The sequence below is a fragment of the Acomys russatus genome, chromosome 5 (genome assembly GCF_903995435.1).
Source record: "Acomys russatus chromosome 5, mAcoRus1.1, whole genome shotgun sequence".
Lineage (NCBI taxonomy): Eukaryota > Metazoa > Chordata > Mammalia > Rodentia > Muridae > Acomys > Acomys russatus.
Window position 1 is genome coordinate 66,789,369 of NC_067141.1, and position 20,051 is coordinate 66,809,419.

At 44.5% G+C, this 20,051-nt stretch overlaps 1 protein-coding gene across 1 annotated transcript; it reads left to right on the forward strand.

The window, feature by feature from the left end:
* Window positions 1–7,045: 7,045 nt before the first annotated feature.
* Window positions 7,046–16,890, forward strand: Gsto1 (glutathione S-transferase omega 1). Its single transcript, XM_051146756.1, has 6 exons — window positions 7,046–7,204; window positions 7,296–7,404; window positions 9,986–10,208; window positions 12,082–12,180; window positions 15,728–15,831; window positions 16,598–16,890. Exons 1-6 carry the CDS (start codon window positions 7,171–7,173, stop codon window positions 16,749–16,751), a joined length of 723 nt encoding a protein of 240 aa, XP_051002713.1. The 5' UTR covers window positions 7,046–7,170; the 3' UTR covers window positions 16,752–16,890.
* Window positions 16,891–20,051: the final 3,161 nt, after the last annotated feature.

Here is a 20,051-nt window from a genome sequence, read left to right on the forward strand (position 1 = left end):
AGCTATACCACTCCTGGGCATATACCCAAAAGATATTCCACCACACAACAAGGATATTTGCTCAACTATGTTCATAGCAGCCTTATCTGTAATAGCCAGACTCTGGAAACAACCTAGATGCCCCTCAACCAAAGAATGGATAATGAAACTGTGGTACATTTACACAATGGACTACTACTCAGCTATTAAAAACAAGGACATCTTGAAATTTGCAGGCAAATGCGTGGAACTAGGAATGATCATCCTGGGTGAGGTAAACCAGAACCAGAAAGACATGTATGGTATATACTCACTTATAAGCAGACATTAGCCAAATAATACAGGATAATCACACTACAATACACAGACCTTAAGACGCTAAATAACAAGGAGGACCCTAGGGGATGCTCAGTTTTCATTCAGAAGGGCAAATAGAATAGACTATGGAAGTGGTTAAAGAGAAGGAACAGGAGGGGAACCTACCATCGAGGCCCTCTGAAAGACTCCACCCAGCGGGGCAATCAAGGCAAATGCTGAGACTCACAGCCAAACTTTGGGGTGGAGCGCAGGGAATCCTATTGAAGAGTTGAGGGACAGAAGGACCTGGAGGGGACAGGAGCATCACAAGGAGACCAATGGAGCCAACATATCGGGGCTGGGAGTCGGGTGGGTGGTGGTGTTGCAGAGACTGATGCACCAAGGATCATGCATGGTGAGGACCTAGACCCCTTGCTCAGATGTAATAGATAGGCAGCACAGTCTCCTTGTGGGTCCCGTTATATGGGGAGTAGGGGCCCCCTCTGATGTGGACTCTGGTGCCCACTCATTGATCACTTCCCCCTGGCAGAGTGAAGAGGATACTGGCAGTCCAGATAAGACTTGTTAGGCTAAGGTCAGATGACAGGGGAGGACTCCCCCTTTTTGAGGACTAGGAGAGGAGGGAAGAGGGTTGCCGAGGGAGGGTGGGGCCGGCAGGAGATGAGAGAGGGGGCTACAATCAGGATGTAAAGTGAATAATTAAAAAAACAAAAACAAAACCCAAACAGAGGTTCTTCAAAGAAAATAATATACATTTGAGAGTGGCTGCGCTTGGTTTCCGAGAGCACTCACACCATGATTGTGTTATAGCTCTGAGGGGAAAGGCTTTCCCGATGCGATGCATGTGTTACAGCTCTTCTGGGAAAAGTATCCTGACAATCTGGAACCAAGGAATACCACAAAGTCACACCACACAGCAAACCTCCCACAAGAGACTGATTGGCAGGGGAAAGCTCAGGAGGGCAGCTGCCTCTGCTCAGTGGAGAAGCAGTAGGGAGCTGAGCAGAAAGCAGGCTTTATATAGGGTTCCTTGGGGGTGCGCCTGGGGTTGGTGGGATTTTTATGGCCAGATCTTGGGCGCGTTTAGGGTTTGGCGGGATTTCATGCTCAGGGATTGGTGGGATTCTTTTTCATGGCCCTGGTTTTGAGCTTGGGGTCAAGTCAGGGTCATGCTGTTCTTTCCCTGGCCCACAATAATAAACTATGGGTGGTTTAAGCAGGCCGAAGCAAGGGCAAGTTATAAAGAGAAAGCCAGGGATGAGTGTATCAAAAACTTGAAACAATAAGGCACAGCAACAATATTTAATAATGAGAGTGATGTTGAGGTAAAAGAGGAAGATGGGCAACTGCGGAGCCATGGGAAAGGAAAGAGGCTTCTTGAGTGAGCCTGGCAGCTGAGAATGAACCATTCCAACACCAGTAGCATTTGCTTGGGGCCTTACTCTCCAGTTGTAGCCCTCAAGTTTTCTAGGACTCTTATCAGAATTTCTTTTTCAGTACAAGGAAATGTCCTAACCCCCTTGTGCAATCCTAGTGGCTCCTGTCCATACCTTATCATTTAAACCCCATTCAAGGCACCTTCTATACCCTTACACGCACCCTCTCTTTTTGAGACAGGGTCTTACTGGTTTGCTCGTGCACGCGCGCGCGCGCACGTGTGTGTGTGTGTGTGTGTGTGTGGTGTAAACCATGAATCCTGCTCTTTACCTGAATCAGGGCTCAGCCACTCTCGACCAGGTGCGTTTCTCAGGCTATTTTCAGCGAGAGTGTGGATGTGTGGAGCTATGCTTCTCTGACTTCACAGACGATATCAGTGAATGAGCTATTTCAGAAACATAAGTGCCCACATTTGTGGCTTTCCATATGCTAGAGTTTATTTTAGAGCAACAAGCTCACAAGTTACATCAATCCCACTGGCTTTAGTTAATCAACTACTGGTTTCACTTGGTAACCGTGGCCATTGGCCATCACAGTTTCATTCTAATTACTATTATGAACTCTCAAATACACATCATATTACACATGAGCACACACACAATATATGTTGGAGAATGTGCATGTTATGGAGTGACTAAGAAAGAGTTAAAGCATTAGAGAAGAGTTCAAGGGGAAGGCAAGAGTGAAGTGAAAGGGATACCAAGGCAGGGAACCCAGACACTGCCGTGTTCTGACTCAAGATTTTGACAGCACAGAGCTTCAAGCAAGGCTTGTTGGGCTCCAAGTCAGGAAGGGAATTGATGCTGAGCGGGAACCCAGTGCATAGAGCTTGGAGGTCTTAGCCTGCTGATCCTGTGGTGCAGGAACATGATGGTCTGATGCTTCCTAATGCAGTGATGGGCATCCCGTCGACCACGTGGTCCAAAGGATGCGTTTGCATCATTCGCTGCTTAGATGTATCTGATGTGGTTTGGACATACCATGTGTCCATATATTCCTGATTTAATTAATTTATTTTTTTAAATATATTTTTTTATTAATTTATTCTTGTTACATCTCAATGTTTATCCCATCCCTTGTATCCTCCCATTCTTCCCTCCCCCCACCCCTGATTTAATTTATTAAGTTTATAGGTGGTCATAGTTTGTGTGAATAGTTTATCAGTGTGTGGCTCCTGGCTTGTATTTCACAAACAAGGAAAAGAGTAATCCAGCCCCAGAATTGGAATTTTTTTTTATAATATGGAGTCATTTGGACAAAACAATGCCTGGAAGCGACTTTTTAAAAAATATATTTTATTAATTTATTCATATTACATCTCAATTGTTATCCCATCTTTTGTATCCTCCCATTCCTCCCCCCTCCCATTTTTCCCTTACCTCTCTTCCCCTATGACTGTGGCTGAGGGGGACTTCATCCCCCTGTATATGCTCATAGGGTATCAAGTCTTTTCTTGATATTCTGCTATCCTTCCTCTGAGTACCAACAAGCCGCCTCATACAGGGAATGTGGTCAAATATGGAGCATCAGAGTTCATATGAAAGTCATACCCCACTCTCCACTCAAATGTGAAGAATGTCCTGCGACTTTTTAAGTATACTACAGAGTGACTTAGAACAGTCTGAAACTCGGTTGCTTCAGTCTGAGGTTGGGGCAGAGGCTACACAGATGTCCTGGGGGAGTGCCTTTTGTATGAGGTCACAGCGGCCTCTATGCAAGGGTGTAACCTGCAGATATTTGTGGGAGCTGTTAATAGGGTTAGCATGTGCACAAGACCTTTCTGGCTTGATTTACTTCACTTGCTTAAACTTGCGTTAGTTGACACAAGTCACTCTGTTTTGATTGTAACAACATTCGCTTTCCTTTTGCACTGTCTTCTCTCCTCGATTTCCTTCCAAAGGAATTGTGCATGCAGGCACAATTTCTCCCTTGGTCAAACCAGAGGAGATGGGAAAAGATCTATTTCAATGTATAAATGTAGACTTTTGACAGATAGCACATCTGGGTCTTCTGTGGCCAACATCACCTGGACACAGAGTGTTAGGAGAAGAACGCTGTCTTGGAGGTCAGACTCACCTAGAAATAATTAAACCCAAGCATTTCCCAACCTTGGCACAACTGGTCTTTTGGACTGAGCCGGGGGTGGTAGGCCCTACTCACTGTAAGAAGTTGAGCCAAACCTCTGACAGCAGCACTTCCACAGTTGTGAATATTCAAAAGTGTCTAAGGATTCATGAGAAAGGGCAACAAAACAAAATAAAACAAACAAACAAACAAAAAATCCTTTCCTAGTTGAAAAGTATGAAGTCAGAGTATTAAAAATGTCAGACGCTGGCCTTCTGGTTTCTTCTGAGCCTTGCAATGGGCTGAGAGCTGCAGATGCTGAGAAACCCCAGGCAGGAGGAGGGAAAAGTGCACATTTGCTCTGACAGGCAATATGGCAAGCTCACTCTATACTATAGTCGGGAACAAAGCATTTTCAGATGACCAGCCAGTCTACAGGCAGAGCTAAGTAGTGTCTGGTCTACTCAGTAGCTGCAAATGGAACAGACATAATGTCACATCAGGCCTTTTATCCCATTCTGGTCGCCCACCAGGTAATTGTGTAGGCGTTGGGAAAAAGTCAAGTGTTTTCAGTAAAAGCTTTCAAGTTTCTGCAGAGTAACCAGGGCAACTGCTACAGCACACGTCAAAGGTGTTCTTGTAGAGGAAACCTGGTGGGAATCCAACAGTGTATTGCTTAGTGGTTTGACCTCAAAAGCAGTGCCTTTTGAGTCAGTCCTGAGAGAATGCTAGGATTCTGAGCTGACAAACGCTCTGGCGTTGTTGATTGTGGACGCTGATGGAAGGATTCTCAGGAGGATAGGTTCTTTGCTAATCCTTCCTCCGCCTTATTTACCCTTTGTGCAGCCATCTGAAACCTCATTGGTTTCATCTTGGTTTAGTCATAAGGAATTCATAGAGTATACACACCCTGGCCTTGGTACCTATCTTTTGGGTTTGTAACAATGCTGTTGGCAACATGCATTTACTGGGTAATGGGTTAAAGCCTGGAGGCTCAGTTTGGTTTTTTCGTCCTCTTACTGGGTTCCCTATCTATCTCAATTTGTCTTAACTTCTCACACAAGGTTAATGACAGGAACACCTAACAACATGTTCTACTTTTATCATTGATCTGACTTTTGGCTGATTACCTAGTCCTTCCGGGTCCTTTGTGTTCCGCGTTCCTTTGGACTAGAGAACAGTGCTTTCTTAAGCATGGGTGTGCTCTGTGGCTTTTCTGCCATGGTGAGTTGAGAATAGTGCTGCGTTGTGTTCTCTGACAAAAGCTTGAGTCAACCAAAAGACAGTTCAGATGGTGTACTGACTGTATTTGGCTTCCAATGATATTCTCAAAACCCAAGGTTTAGAGAAGTGAGCTCTCAAACTAATAGCTTGGAGTTCTTCTAGCTCTGGCCATTTAAGTATTTAACCCCTCCCTGAGATGCTGACAGAAGCTTTAGGTTTAAGTGGAGGAAGAATTTGGGGAGCGCTCGGAGGCATGCACTATCAAATGGTGCTGATCACGCTGTGATTTGGTTGAACATAACTCAGTCTGTTTCTGCATAGTGACCTTGAGGGAGTCTTTAGGGCCTGTGTGGACAACCTGGTTTCCACAAGACGATGGGCCCTGTTTTGGGGTGACCTTCTCATGGGATGATCTGTCTGCAAAGCTCTACTATTGCTGGAATCTAAGATGTCCTCAGGTTTAGAGGAATGACAGAAACCTATCTGGTGCCTTTTCTGATATCTAGAATAGGGTCTTGTAAGAGTGAATAGTCAGATGTTTTTATTAGAACATCAGCTGTGAGGCAGTTAGTGTGAACTTCAACGCCTGAACTTAATCCCGTCGCTATAGATTATATGTCTAAAAGTATGAAGTTACCCATCGCTCTCCTGAGAAGTTCCAGAAGGCTGTTGTGTCAAGTGTACACATCTGGGCAGTGAAGGTGGGCGTTAGTTGGAAGGTGAAAACCATTTCTTGTTACTAGGGTTTTAATTTTTCACCTTCTTGCAATGTAGTTAGTTAAAATTAGTCTCTTCAGGCTAACTATTGACACCTCAAACTACAAAAGATGCAGCCTTGTGCCATTTTAACTGTGGCCAATGGAGATGCAAGCCCTGATGTTCATGTACTAAGTTCTCAACTGCTAGGACTTAGGTATCATCTCTAATATAGTTCAGACAAATAACCTAGTACAGTGGTTTGCTGTAACAGTACTTTTTAAAATTTATTTGAAGAGCTCATGTTTGCTAGTCCAGCCAATTGAGTACTGCCATTCCCTGGCTGCGTCTGTTAGCTGTATCAGCTGTTTAAGTCACGTTGGTACTTTGTTCCAGTGTTCTGGTGAACACAAGAAAAAGCCAGGATCAAAACTGGAGTGAGCTCCAAGGACAGCCTCTGCTTGTCCAATAATAGAGCTGCAAACAAAACCCAGACATAGTCTTCCGTAAATAGCACCGGAGTAACAAGCTTTCAAGTACTGGCTGTATGAATCCTGGTGCACACAGACTCCGCCCCACTTTCATGACTCCTAAGTGAAACGTTGAAGTTTGCACACAACCTCTGGCTGGGTCTTTTGCCCACTCACTGTGCTTAAATCTGCTTCTGCTCTTTCTAAGGTTTCCAAACAAATGTTTTAAGGATCTAAGTTTGAAAGTACAACCACATTCTCTGGCTAATAACATCCAGATGTGTGCTCTTTTCTGTGGGCTGGAATGTGCTTCTGTGGATAACAGAAGGGACGGTGGCCCATACATAGTAAGCTAGTACTGACAGAAAAAGGAAAATACTGTCCAGGTGGCTAGACCACCACACAGAGTCATAGACCACCACCACAGAGTTGTTAAGTTATGGCAAGAGCCTTTGGAGCGAACCCTCTGGAATGTTGAGACCAAGCCATATAAGTTGGAAATCTTGTGGCAGAGCTAGAGCTGACAGTAAGGCCCAGGGGTTCCTAGCACCAAGGATCCCAAAGGGCCCATACCATGTGAACTACCAAGGCATGCCAGGGGGTCGGTATGGGAGGTACCGGAGGCCAGGGCCAGAGTACCAGTGTGAAAATACCCAGGCAACTCCATTTTGCATGGAAGCATGGGGTGGCTCCGAGCATCTCTGCTTTGGTAAATCTCCAAGTGGATTGCAGAGTGACACAAGGGACCACAGGTCCCCCTTTTAAGCGCTGACGGGTTGTGGGGGTCAGGGTGAGCCTCTGTGGTATTGTCCCTCCAGGGGGTGCTTTCCCTTTAAGCTCCGAGGCAGCTCCAGGCCAGGGGGCGCGGTCTGGGCGGGGCTGAGCGCTGGTTCTTAAATAGGCAAGGCTAGGCCACGTGTTTTGCGAGTGGCCCGCAAACATCAGTGGGACCTGCGTGGCTCTCTGTCTGTTCTGTGCAGCGATGTCGGGGGCATCCTCCAGGAGCCTAGGGAAAGGTGAGGCTGCCCAGGCGGGGAGGCTCCAGGGATGTGGGATCCCCGGGATTCCCTTGGGACCTCGGCCCTGATCCCCTTCTCTCTTCTGCAGGAAGCGCGCCCCCGGGCCCAGTCCCCGAGGGCAAGGTCCGCGTCTACAGCATGAGGTTCTGCCCCTTCGCTGAGAGGGTGCTGATGGTCCTGCAGGCCAAGGGAATCGGGTGAGGATCAGGGCGACCACTCCGGAGTCACCCGGGGCTGGCCACCCAGCTTCAGACCCTCGGAGCATTGGTTTTGGGTACAGGGGAAATATCCCCAGCCTTTTGTTTCACACCCTCTTTTCCAGAGAAGAGTTGTCACATTGTCACGGACCGTAGGGCTCTAGGGCAGCCTGTTTAAGCGTTCTACAGCTTAGAAAAGCTATTTCCGCAGTTAAATTAGTGGTCTATGCAAGGTCGTTGAACACTGAGGCGGATGGCTTAGCTCTGGTCGCGGGATTCCTGGTCCACTGAACTTTGCTTTCACCTGGAGGCCTCTATAGTGCTTCACATAGAAACAAAGGTTAGAGTCAACTCTTCACATGCACAGCCATGTGGGTGATGCTCTTGCAAATAAAGGAGTGTCTAAGTTTGTTTGATAAGCCTCATTGAAACTAAGTCATTGGCCTACAGGTTATCTACAGTTGGCGAGCCACTTGGCGTTTCTCTGATACTGTGTCCATTGGACCATTTTCCTTTCAATGCTCTGTGGAATTTTTTGAACAATTATTAGACACCTGCTGAGTTTCGGGGGCTGGAGAGATGGCTCAGAGGTTAAGAGCGCTGGCTACTCTTCAGAGGCCCTGAATTCAATTCCCAGCAACCATCTGTAATGAGATCTGGTGTCCTCTTCTGGCATGCAGGCAGAACACTGTATTCATAATAATAATTTAAAGAAAAGAAAATTTCAGGTATACAGTTAAAGTTTGCAAACTACTTTTAGTTCATGGGGGAGAATTGGCTAGGCAGGTAGTTCTTTTCACTAAATGTTAAGATGTATAAAGAAGTATTTTAAAATTAACTACCACTTCGTAACGATTTTAATTTTATTTGGAGAAGAGATCATGGTTTAAACACACATGAAAATATTTTTGGCATTATTTATCTAAAGCATTTTTTCTGCATTAGTCATAACTTTTCCCCATCATTAAGAAACTCAAATGGAATTGAAAAACAAAATATATTTATTGTCCTCCTGCAATGGGAAAGTCCAAGAACAGGGAACAGCTGGATTCAGAGGCACACTGCCTTGTATTACATGTTTCCGCTGAAACTCTGGGTGGAAAAGAATTATGTTTCTCAACCAGCACTTCTCCAAAGCAAAGTTGAGATTATTTTACCGTAACACTTGGGAGGCAGGCTCTTAGAGAGGGAGAGGGTACTTTCAGTTAGTGCATATAACTGCTCTACTGTGTTCACAGTTAGGTTTTGAACCCTTGGAAACTTTTCCCAACATCTTATACAGTTCATATCTGTCACATGGTCTCTGTAGGGAGCGTCTTCCAGCCTCTGGGCTCAGGCCTGTTGAATGCTGGCTCAAAACGCCGAGCTTCCAGCTTGCTTGTATGTTCTTGATCTTCAAAGCCCAAGACCAGCCTTGTGTTTTCAAAGTATAATTCTCAGAGATGCTTATTATTCTATGGCAGAGGGTTTCAATTTTCCCTTGGCAGCTAGTCTGTGTATTCATTATGTCAGTACATGAATCTTTCGACGCGCACACACGGAAGTACAATGACTTCAGTGTTCACACTGGCTATTTCTTTTTGTGAAGGGTTATGTATTTAAATCCATAAACTTAAGTCTGTTTCCTTATGGCGAGGAAGTGGGAAGTCAGACATGCTGGGGTTTCTTACTTTTGAATGATCTGTGGTAATGAATATTACTCCTGATTGGAGTTATACAGACATTGCTTTAAGGTTTGTAACATGTTCCTTTCTCTTATAGTCTCTGCAAGATACAAGGTGTGTACAGTCGTAACCTAGATTTAGCATGGATGCAGTGATCTTTCTTTTCTATTCATCTTGTATACTTTTAAAGATTTAATGTGTGTGTGTATGTGTGTGTGTGTGTGTGTGTGTGTGTGTGTGTGTGTGTGTGTATACATGAGTTTATGTGCATGATGTTTTCAGGGTCCCACAGATCAAAAGAAGCCTGGTGTGGGTCCTGGGAACTGAATCCAAATCCTCTGTAAGAGTAGCAAGTGGCCTTAACCACTGGGCCATCTTCCAGCCCTATGCTTTCTATGCTTTCTAAAGCTTTTAAAAAATAAAACATATCAAAACATGTAGATTTAATCTGGTTCATTTTATAAGATTTTTTTTTAGGATTAGAAAAAATAGCCTTGTAAGGATTTCAAAATTCATATTAGCAAAACGAATTCAGTTGAATCAGCTGAACTCATTTTGAACTGAACCAAAAATAAACTGTTTTCATTGGGCTGATTCTAATATACTAAGTGGGAGTGAGCATAATCCAAATTTGCTTCCTATCAGAGTCCAGAAGACTTTGATCACTGCAGTTCTGTTCACAATAGTGTAATGTCCATGGCCACTGACAGATGAGCTGATTAAAAAAAAAAAAAGGTGCTCTGTGAATAGTGTTGCACCTTTAAATAGGACAGTCTACAGTGTGTGATGAAGGTGGATCATGAGACACGTTGATAAACACAGAAGCCAGCGTCAACTAAGTAGACGGTAGAACTAGTCAACACTAATGCAGGAAAACAGAAATGCCTTGCTCTCTTCAGTAGTCTTGTGTCTTTCAGGCATGAAATCATCAATATCAACCTGAAAAATAAGCCCGAATGGTTCTTAAAGAAGAATCCCTCTGGGATGGTGCCTGTTCTGGAGACCAGTCAGGGTCACATCATCTCTGACTCGGCCATCATTTGTGAGTACCTGGATGAGGCATACCCGCAGAAGAAGTTGTTTCCAGTTGACCCTTACAAGAAAACTCGTCAGAAGATGACCCTTCAGCTCTTCTCTAAGGTGTGTGCAAGAAATTCCAGCTCTTGTTTGAAAAAACAAACACACAAACAAACAAACAAAAACAACCCAACAACACACCCTCGTTTATGCTACATTAGTGCTGCCTTTGTGATGGTTCAGGGACTGGGGACATTAACAGAGGACTGTAGCCCACTCACCATGCCCTGCCAGGCCCTCATGTTCTGCTCCCTGCTCCCCTTTCACAGTCAACCCTCTTGGCTCTTTCTCCTGGCTCCACCTCTGATGACCTTTTTTTTTCAGTCTTGCCACACATCCCCTTTTTCTCCAGTTCTTGCTGGGTGTTTCCTCCTTTCTTTTATTTGGCTTAGTCATCTTTAATCTGTATGCTTGGACCTGCTGCTTTCTAGAAACGTATCCAGGCTGCTCAGGACTCCAGTCTTGTTCCCTGCTAAACTTTCCCTTATCTAGGCTGCTGGCCCTCTGCCCTCACAACTGCCCGCCTTCTTGCTCTTGTTGCCCTGCCAATGTGAGCACCACCAGGAGAGGGCTGAGCTCCCGCCACTGATCCATTACTACCTGGGAGTGTGACTAGTTTGGAAAATGTTTATACTCTTTTGGGCAGGTTGCTTGCCTCACTTCTAGTGTGGTAATCTATAAACAGGTCTAACACCAAGTGCCTAGAGCAGACTCTGACACATGGGACCTACCAGCTCTTAATTGTCATTGTCAGTCTTCAGCAGGGACAAACCCATAAAGTTCCAGGGGGAAAATGTAGCATCAGAGTTGATTGATTCAAATTAGTATTAGTAAAGAGATGGACCAGCTGGTGTGTGTTTAACACCGAGAATGGCATGCGCTGCTTTATCCGCTCAGATGGATTACTTTGGTATTATGGTCAGTATATTAAAGGAGCATTTTGTCTATAAAGAAAGAGTTTTTAAAAAAAAAATATGTAGAAGGGAGACTGACAAGGAGAACATTCTGTTTTGGAGACACTGAAAAAAAAATGGCAAGGAAGTCAGTTATCTGGCTTAGAATTATAAAGGTAAAAGAATAGTGGACATGGCTGGACTATATACATGCAATGCTGGGGAGTTTAAAAAATCAATGAGGAAATGCTCTATGGGTAGGCACGGGGGGGGGGGGGGGCAGCGGGGGAGTGATGAACGGATCTGGAATGCTCACTCCCCAGCCACCCCAGCTCAGTGGAAAACCCTGATATGGCAGCAAGGTAAGGAGGAGTGACAGAGAAAGTCACTGCTGTCTCTGTTCTGCCTCCACAAGCACATGCAGGGGTGCACTGCACCCACATACTCCAGTTCATGTAACCTGTCTCCAACACACACACACACACACACACACGTATGCACACATACACAAGGGCATGTGCGTGCCCATAAGCCATGCGTGTCTGTAACACCAGCACTCAGATGGCTGCCTCCTTTTAGGGGCGATGGTGGAGGCTGCAGGATTGAATTCTAGGGGAGCTATGTTAGGGCGAGTGTTCCTAGCCATCTCAATGGGCAGTGGTACAAATGCCTGTGGGCACTGGCAGCAGCTGGTACTTCTTGGTTAGCCTATTTCTCGGTATGATTTTAGAAAGTTCCCATAGTTCCAGGCCTAGTCATTCAATTCTAAGCCCCCCACTGTCTATTTATGATATTTCTGGCTCAAGTTTGTCAAAGTGGGCCCCGTTATCTTCAAATGACAAAATTCAGAGCAACTTCACATCCTAGTCCTCAAAAAAAAAAAAAAAAAAAAAAGATTTGTAATGTCAGGCCATGGCTTCTGTACACTCCTCAACTTGATCTACACCTGTCTCTGCAGCACTCTGGAGGGATTTGTGTGGGTGTGTGGGTGTGTCGGGGAGGCATTAGCCTCACACTGACAAACTGAAACATTGTCTTTCCAGGTGCCGCCTCTGGTTAGAAGCGTTATCACCGTGAAGAGGAAGGAAGACTATCCCAGCATAAGAGAAGAACTGAAGAAAGAGCTGATGAAGCTAGAAGAGGTACTCTTTCTCTTAGCGTTCACCACAAAGAGTGGCCGCCTCGCTCTGCATTTCTCTTCTTCCCTTCCTCCCCTCACGCGCTCACTCTCTACATCAGTCTGACGAGGAAAACTAAAGCACAACAGATTTCTGTGAGCTCCTCTACTCATGATGTAATGCAGACACCTAAAGGAACCATCACTGACGTTGTATTTTTATTTAGTGTTTTTGTGGCAGATGTCATGAGATCCCAGGCTAGCTTCGAACCCACGATGCAGCCCACACTGGCCTTAAACTCATGATCCTCCTGCCTCAGCCACCTGAGTGCTGGTGCTGCTTGGCATGCCTGACTACACATGCCTTATTCTCCCTCCCACACCGATTTACAGCCACTGGGAGCAAGGCTGTGGTCAGACGTTTGTACTCACAGCTTGGCCAAGAATGGGTAGCTTGAAGCAACCCAGAAGACAGGTTTAAATTGGCCATGTCATCTCTCTGTTTAGACCTTGAGACTGGAGCATCCTGCTTCGAGATTTGGGTCAGTCAATCAGCAGGTGTTTATCAGCATTAAAATAACAGTGAAAAATATCACCTACATTTTCTACATCACTTGTTTTGATTTTTCTATTCTTGTTCCCAGTCTATGTTCATATACTTAAAATAATAATAGTAATAGTAATAATAATAATTTAACCTAGTTATAATCAGATTATAGATGCCACTGTATTGCTTTTCCCTGTTGCTGATGTAATAAACTTTTCCCACCACGAAGTCTGCCAGGAATGCAGACATGTGAGGGAGACCATGTGTCTTTCCTTTTGGGAAGAGCTGTCCTTTGTGCCTTGAGATAAAGCTTTCTTCTTGGTCTTGAGACACTCTGTTCACAATTAACCATGGTGTTACATAGGTGCTACCTTCAAATGCATCCTAGCATTTGATCACTAAGCATAGAGTTTATCCAGTTTTTTTTTAAATGAAGCGCCTCTTACTAATTTGCTATTTTTAACATTTTATTTTTATTACTTATAATTATGTCTGTGAGGGGACAGTGCAGGCCATAGGTGTTGGTTCTCCTGGAGTGGGAGTTACAGGCATTTTTGAGCCCCCTGATGTTGGTGCTGGGAACCAAACTCTGGTCCTCTAGAGAAGCAGTGCATGCCCCTAACCTCTGAGCTATCCATCTCTCAGCCCTAGCCTGCCCGTTCTTACACTGAGAGTGCTGAAGTTCCTGGTATCTGTTACATCTATGGGAAGTTCACAGAGCCTGTTCTCGTTAACCTGATGCTTGTGGTCTGTAAGCACCCGTGCTTACTTACCAGGCCCAGATCACCTAATATGGCCTCGAGGAATTAAACCAGACTGGTTGGAGGGTCCACAGCAAAACTTAAGCTGTGGCAATTTTTATTGAGAGCAATCAGACTTTTTATACCTTTATCAGAAACAGAATATAATGATTGCCAGGATCAACAAAGCTATTGTTGGCAAGATTCAATGACATTTGCACGCTATAAAGGGTACCCAAGATGAATGTCTAAAAGCAACTGTCCTGTCCCGCTTCCTCCACCACTAAAGGGACACACAGAGAAGCACAAAGTGGCCTGAAGTTTCTCAGGAACTGAAAAGGCACTCAGTGCTCTGGGAGCCACAGACTCTAACCCAAAAAAACCCTATGATTCATGCCTCTCAAGACAGCTAGGCCAGGCCAACTTCATGATTCCCTGCAGTGCTCTTACAGATAGATTTTTTTTTTTCTGGTACTGAACCATCTTAGTGTCACTGGGATGGCATCTTGCTCTAAGTGGGTTTTCATACGCTTTATAGACTTAATAAAGGATTTCTCTCTATGTCCTCATGGGTTTGACTCACAGTTTACTATTCTGGTACCTTTTTTGGGTCTATTATGAATATTTGAATCTCCTAAAATGGGTTGGTAACTTCCCTTATTTTTCTAAACCCTAAGGCAATTTAATAGGGCATTTTAATTTGTGCCTGCTGTACTGTGCAGTTCAGTTTCTTTACTGGAAATTCACTGTAGAGGTTTATATTTGTTCTTAAATCAAATTTGCTATTTCCTGGCTTCCTGTGGGACAGCATGGAAGCTGGAAAGATGTCCACATGCTTCATGTTCTGATTTTAGTGAAGATGAATAATCAGAAAGACACGAACAATCTCTCTGCACTGGGTAACATGACACAGTCCCTGAGGAAAACTACAGAGGTCATTTATAATGCGAACATTAGTTTGGTTCTGTCTTTTAAAATTCTTTGACTGTGTCATATATAGACAGTGAATTTTAGTCATATGCACCCAACCTCCTTCCATCATTACAGGTCTAATTAACCAAATAATATTCTCAAGTTCTCTCTTTGGTGAAGCCTTAGCATCAAATACAAATGCAGCTGTAGCATGTGCGTGTTTTAACAGCTCCTTACACACTGCTTAGTGTTTTAAGAGTCACCTACGCTGTGTATAGCTCTTTCTATGTGCGTTCAGTGCTCTAAGGGTTGACTGTATCAAAACTCCTCTACTCTGAACAAGGAACACGCTCACAGGCAAGCTATTCCAAACAGTGCTGCAGTGTTCATCAGTTTGAGGGTGTGACCACCAGGGTCGGCAGAATAACAATTCGAGCGAGGCAAGAAGGAAATCTGGTTCAAGGTGACTCAGAAGCTTGTTGGTTCAAACATCTTGAGTCAGACACCAGGCAGTTTGTTGTAGGTGTGTTTAAGTATAGTGCAGTCCTCTGTGTGCAAAGTCATGATTACATCGAAGTTCTTCTCAAAGTGCATGAGACCCGCACATGAGTCATCTTAAAGGCCTAGGGGAGGATCCGGTGTGGTCTCCATCACACAGACAGCGTAGAGGTCATCTTGGGCTATCAGCCTCCTCCGGTCTTCATTGTGGGAGCTTGGTGGAGCCTTTGGCCATACAGATAACACGGTTATCTAGAGCATTAGCCACCTCCAGGCCTAGTTGTGGGAGCTTCTGGGAGCCAGGTATTGCCTGGCCCTACAGATAGCACAGGGTTTACCTGGGCTACTAGCCACCTGGACTCCCAGCCTTCTGGGTAGAACAGAGTATACATCTTTCCTTTCGAAAAGACAACTCTGTGTGTTAGCATTCCTGCTTTTCCTAGTGCTAGCTGTGAGCACAAGGACCTTGGTACTCTCCTGACATGTCTGTACATACACTAGAGCAGTTCTCACATGGGTCACCTAAGACCATTGGAAAACACAGATATTTATATTACAATTCATAATAGTAGCAAAAATTAGTTATGAAGTAGCAATGAAAATAACTTTATGGCTGGAGGTTATCACAACATGAGGAACTGTATTGAAGGGTCGCAGCAGTAGGAAGGTTGAGAACCATTGGCTTACTATTAGATCCAGTTAGGATTGCTGAGTTATAGAGGGTTTTAAATCATATCAAAACCCAATTTAACTATATCAGGATAAAAGGAATTTAGACATTTTCTACCTAATTTGGCTCTGTTGTTTGATGACTTTTTTTTTAGTTGCGCAAATAAACTTAGATTACTTTTTTTTTTTTTTTTTTAAACATTCAGGAACTGTCTGAAACGACAAACTTCTTAGGTGAGCGCTTTCCCTCGATGATTGATTATCTTATGTGGCCTTGGTTTCAACGACTGGAAGCACTGGATCTCAGCGAGTAAGACATTTGAATATTCTGTGCATAATTTAGGATGAGAGCTGTAATAGTATATATGGAATTTTTCTGAACTAAGGTGAATATTTAATATCACCGGCATGAATGAGAACCAACAGAGAGGAGAGACCTGGGATTACAGAACCTGTCAGATCACCATTTACTCATCCTCAGCTCTGGGGAGGGGGGCCATCTATCTATGACATGAGTAGAGCTTTCTTAGAATTTAGAATTCTCTGCTGGCAAAGAGTCCACAATGGCGTATATGATGAATTTTAGTCATATGCACCCCATCTCCTTCCATCAGTACAAGTTTAATTAACCAAAGAACACTCTCAAGTTTCCTGTTTGGTGAAACCTTAGTATTAACTCACCTTTCTTACTTATTTTCCACCTACTTGTAAGATTTCCACATTGCTTTTTAAACTTGCAGTCATCCACAACTGGCTACTTCTAGCTCTTAGAAATACAGCCTTCTGGGGCTACTTCTCTTCACAATTCATATGGGAAATTGGAATTTAACACTCTGTGGTCTGTCAGTCTCTCATTTTGAAGTTTTACTAACTGACCAAGTCACTCTCAAGCTGGCTTTCCTCTTCTGTGAAACAAAGACCTTAACAGCACTCAAATCTGAACCCTTTGTAGTCTATTGCTTGCATTTTAAAGATCATTTGAAAAGCTTAGGGAGGTAAAGTGCAGTGGTACTTTGAGCCCCTGGGAGGCCTCTCCAGTCACTCTAGCTCACATCACCCTTCTTGTCTTCCCACAGATGTATAGTCCCAACTCCGAAACTCAAGGTCTGGATGGCTGCCATGCAGAAAGACCCCATCGTAGTATCCCACTTGATAGATGCCGAGACCTTTCGCACTTTCTTAAGTCTCTACCTACAGGACAGCCTTGAGGCCTGTGACTATGGGCTCTGAAGGGCCAGGGTTCTCCATGAATGAATAACACACTTCCATTTTACTCATTCTTCTCACTAGCTCGGGCCTTATGACCTCCAGGCCCGTCTATTGCATTTTATTTCAGAATAATCAATTCTAATGCTACTGACAGTCTTCACTGAAAATCTCCAAAGCACATCTTCAGTTTGATTTAGGCTTCTAATAAAGATATCTTGATTAAAAAAAAAAAAGTCATTGATTTATTTCTAAATTAAAAACCAAACAGCCCATTAACTCTCCTCTTCCTGTTGTGAGCAAACAACATCAACATGACCGGGTAGCCTAACCCTAATCCCCCCCCCCCCCCCCCCCCCCCAGTTTTTTGAGACAAACGTTCTCTGTGTAACAGCTCTGGCGCGCCTGGAACTCAATCTGTTGACCACGCTGGCCTTGAACTAACAAAGATCTGACTGCCTCAGCCTCCCAAGTGCTGGGATCAAAGGTGTGCGCCACTACCGCCCAGACCCGGCTTGTAATTTCATTAAATTAAAAAAAAAAAAAAAAAGCGGGGTGGTGGTGGTGGCAGAAGAGTCCAAGAGCCCCTGGAGCTGGCAGAGGCTGTGGGTGACAGGAACTTAATATTTCTCTGTAAGTGCAGCAAACACCATCGACCGAACCATCCCTCTAGCCCTTTCAAATCCCATATTAGATAGAAATAGATGTCTCATATGCAATATCACATCAGCCAGTTCAGGATATAATACTGGATAAGTAATGAATGAGATCCTCATTGAGAAAGGTTATAGGATCCTAGGTTCATCCTAGGGATGATGCGACTGGTCCTGAAGTAAACTGAGGCACCAAGATGCCGGCAAAGGGATCTGGAAAGCATATCCTGCCCTTAGCAATGAGACCCAGGTGATTTGTTCTTCAGAACGCCTAAGCTATAGCTCAGCGCCGCATTTGTGATTTAGCCTTATAGTGATGTGAGAAGCACCCCGGGGAGCCGGGGACTGGCTGACTTCACAAAGGAGACAAAGGGGGCCTCGTTCAGGGCGGAGCCACTGGTGTGGCCCTCCGCGGGGCACTGGCCAGGCCCTGGCCGCTCCTCGCGGATTCCCAGGAGGATGTGAGCCCAGATGCCGATGCTCACCGCTTGCTACCCGACTTCCTCTTCCGTAGCCATAGATTTCCGGCCAGGCCCGTTTCCCTAGCGAGCTACGTTGACGCGGTCTCCTATTGGGTCGCTCTTCCAAACGTGTCGGGCATTGGCTGCAGCGCAGGGCACCGCGGCCAATAGCGGGGCAGGACCTGGGAGAAGAGGCGGGACCTCCGGCGTCTGCAGTCGGAGCCACAGGAAGGTTCGGCGGGGCAGTCTTTTTTGCCACCGCTACTGGGTGCGTCCGTCTCGCTTGTGTTGTATCTGACGGGAAGAGGATTTTTAGGTCAATTCTGAACGTTGGGAATTGCTTAAATTTGGGCTTTCAGAATAGGATGGCCAACTTTTAAATGTGCACTTTAATTTAAAAAGAAAATCCAAGTATTTAACCATAACTACTGTTTCTTTTTCTTTTCTTCTTTTTTTTAAAATTTCCCCCCAAAAGGTAAGGGAGCTTAGAATATAGCATTAGGATAAAGAAAAAAAAATTAAAACAAAAAAAAGGAGCAGTCAATAAGCTAAGAGCAAAGAAGGAATCTTTAAGCCAGACACCTGTAATTAAAATTAAATCGTTTTTATTTTCTGTTTTGGATGAAGACCTGCAAGCACGGATCCACAGATCCTGCCTTCAGCTCGGCATTACTAGTTAATTTACGCTATCTGATGACATCCAGGGAGATTTCGTTTCTGGGACTGCCTGTTATTTGAAGGCTTGGAAAGTCTTCCCTGCTACATTCTGAAATAATAGTAAACATAATAATAGCTAATGTTAATTAGTTGCCAGATGACAGACACATGGTAAGTATTAAGTGTTTGCCATACTGTTCCAAGTAAAACTTTACTAAACTACTTGGTACTCTTACCTCCACATTATAGATTAGAACACCAGGGCATTAGAAACCAAGGTGTAGCCGGGCGTGGTGGCACTCGCCTTTAATCCCAGCACTTGGGAGGCAGAGACAGGTGGATCACTGTGAGTTAGAGGCCAGTCTGGTCTACAAAGCAAGTCCAGGACAGCCAAGGCTACACAGAGAGACCCTGTCTCGAAAAAACAAAACAAAACAAAATAAAAACAAAAACTTAAGACAAATTGTTAATCACCATGATCAATGATTCTTGAATTGTCACAAAAGCAGATCTGCTGCCAGGGAGATGTCTTAATAGGTAAAATGCTTGTGGAGCAAACCTAAGAACCTGACTGCATCCCCACCCAGACTCACAGACAAGGCCGGGTGTGGTAGCCCGTGCTTGTAAGCACAGTGCTGGGGAGGCAGACATGGATCGCTGGGGCTTTCAGGCCAGCCAGCTTAACCAAATCAGCAAGTTCCATGTAAAAGACTGAGACCCCATCTCAAAAGACCTCTGGTCTCCACATCCATGCTTACACATGTAAATATGCACCTTCACATACACAAACAGTACATAGGATTATATTTCAGATACCTAGAAGCTCATAAGGCCTTATTACAATTTTTTCATGCTTGAGTTGGTCAGTATAATAGAGATGGAAACATGAAATGGCAGAGATGGAACATTTGAAAAAAAAAAAAAAAAAAAAAAAAAAAACAAAACACCAACCAACCAAAAACGTTCAGGAGTTAGCTTAGAGGTCATGATTAAAATCCTCCTGAGAAAACTGATGTGATCTTTGGTGAGATTAAAAATCACGTTACTGAAATGTAGCCTGCAGCATTCGACCCTTTTAGCTAGCATTAAACTGCTTGCTAGCTGGTGAGCTAAGAGTTGTGGTTGGAGTCTAATTCTGATAACGCAGAGCAAAGCCGAATTGCTAAGCGTGTCTTCTTTATGGATGCAAACTGTGCTGCTAAATGCATTCTTAGTCATTAGTTCCCTGAGCTAAAACCCTACTGATGAAGTCTGCATGATTTCACTCAATGCTCAATAGCCACCATGTGCACACTGTTAAGTTTGCCGTCTTAAACAGGGAAGATGGAGGCCCAAGAGACTCAGGATTCTGCCCAAGTGCCACAGAGGGGTCTCACAGCCCAGCTGGCTCCAGCGCCCAGTTTGAGAATCCTGGCATTGCACTGCTTTCCATAGGTGAAGAACGCTTTTCACCCCTGTCCTATCAAGTACGCTTGCATTTCAAAACTTGACTTCCTATATATAGACATACTTGGGGTGGGGAAGGGGACAACGGTCACTATGTAGCCCCTAGT

Bases quoted from the DNA above. Each gene is read 5' to 3' on its own strand.
- Gsto1 (XM_051146756.1), top strand. From the start codon at position 7,171: ATGTCGGGGGCATCCTCCAGGAGCCTAGGGAAAG. The intron at 7,205-7,295 runs GTGAGGCTGCCC...TCTCTTCTGCAG, and splicing joins CTCCAGGAGCCTAGGGAAAG to GAAGCGCGCCCCCGGGCCCA. The intron at 7,405-9,985 runs GTGAGGATCAGG...TGTGTCTTTCAG, and splicing joins CTGCAGGCCAAGGGAATCGG to GCATGAAATCATCAATATCA.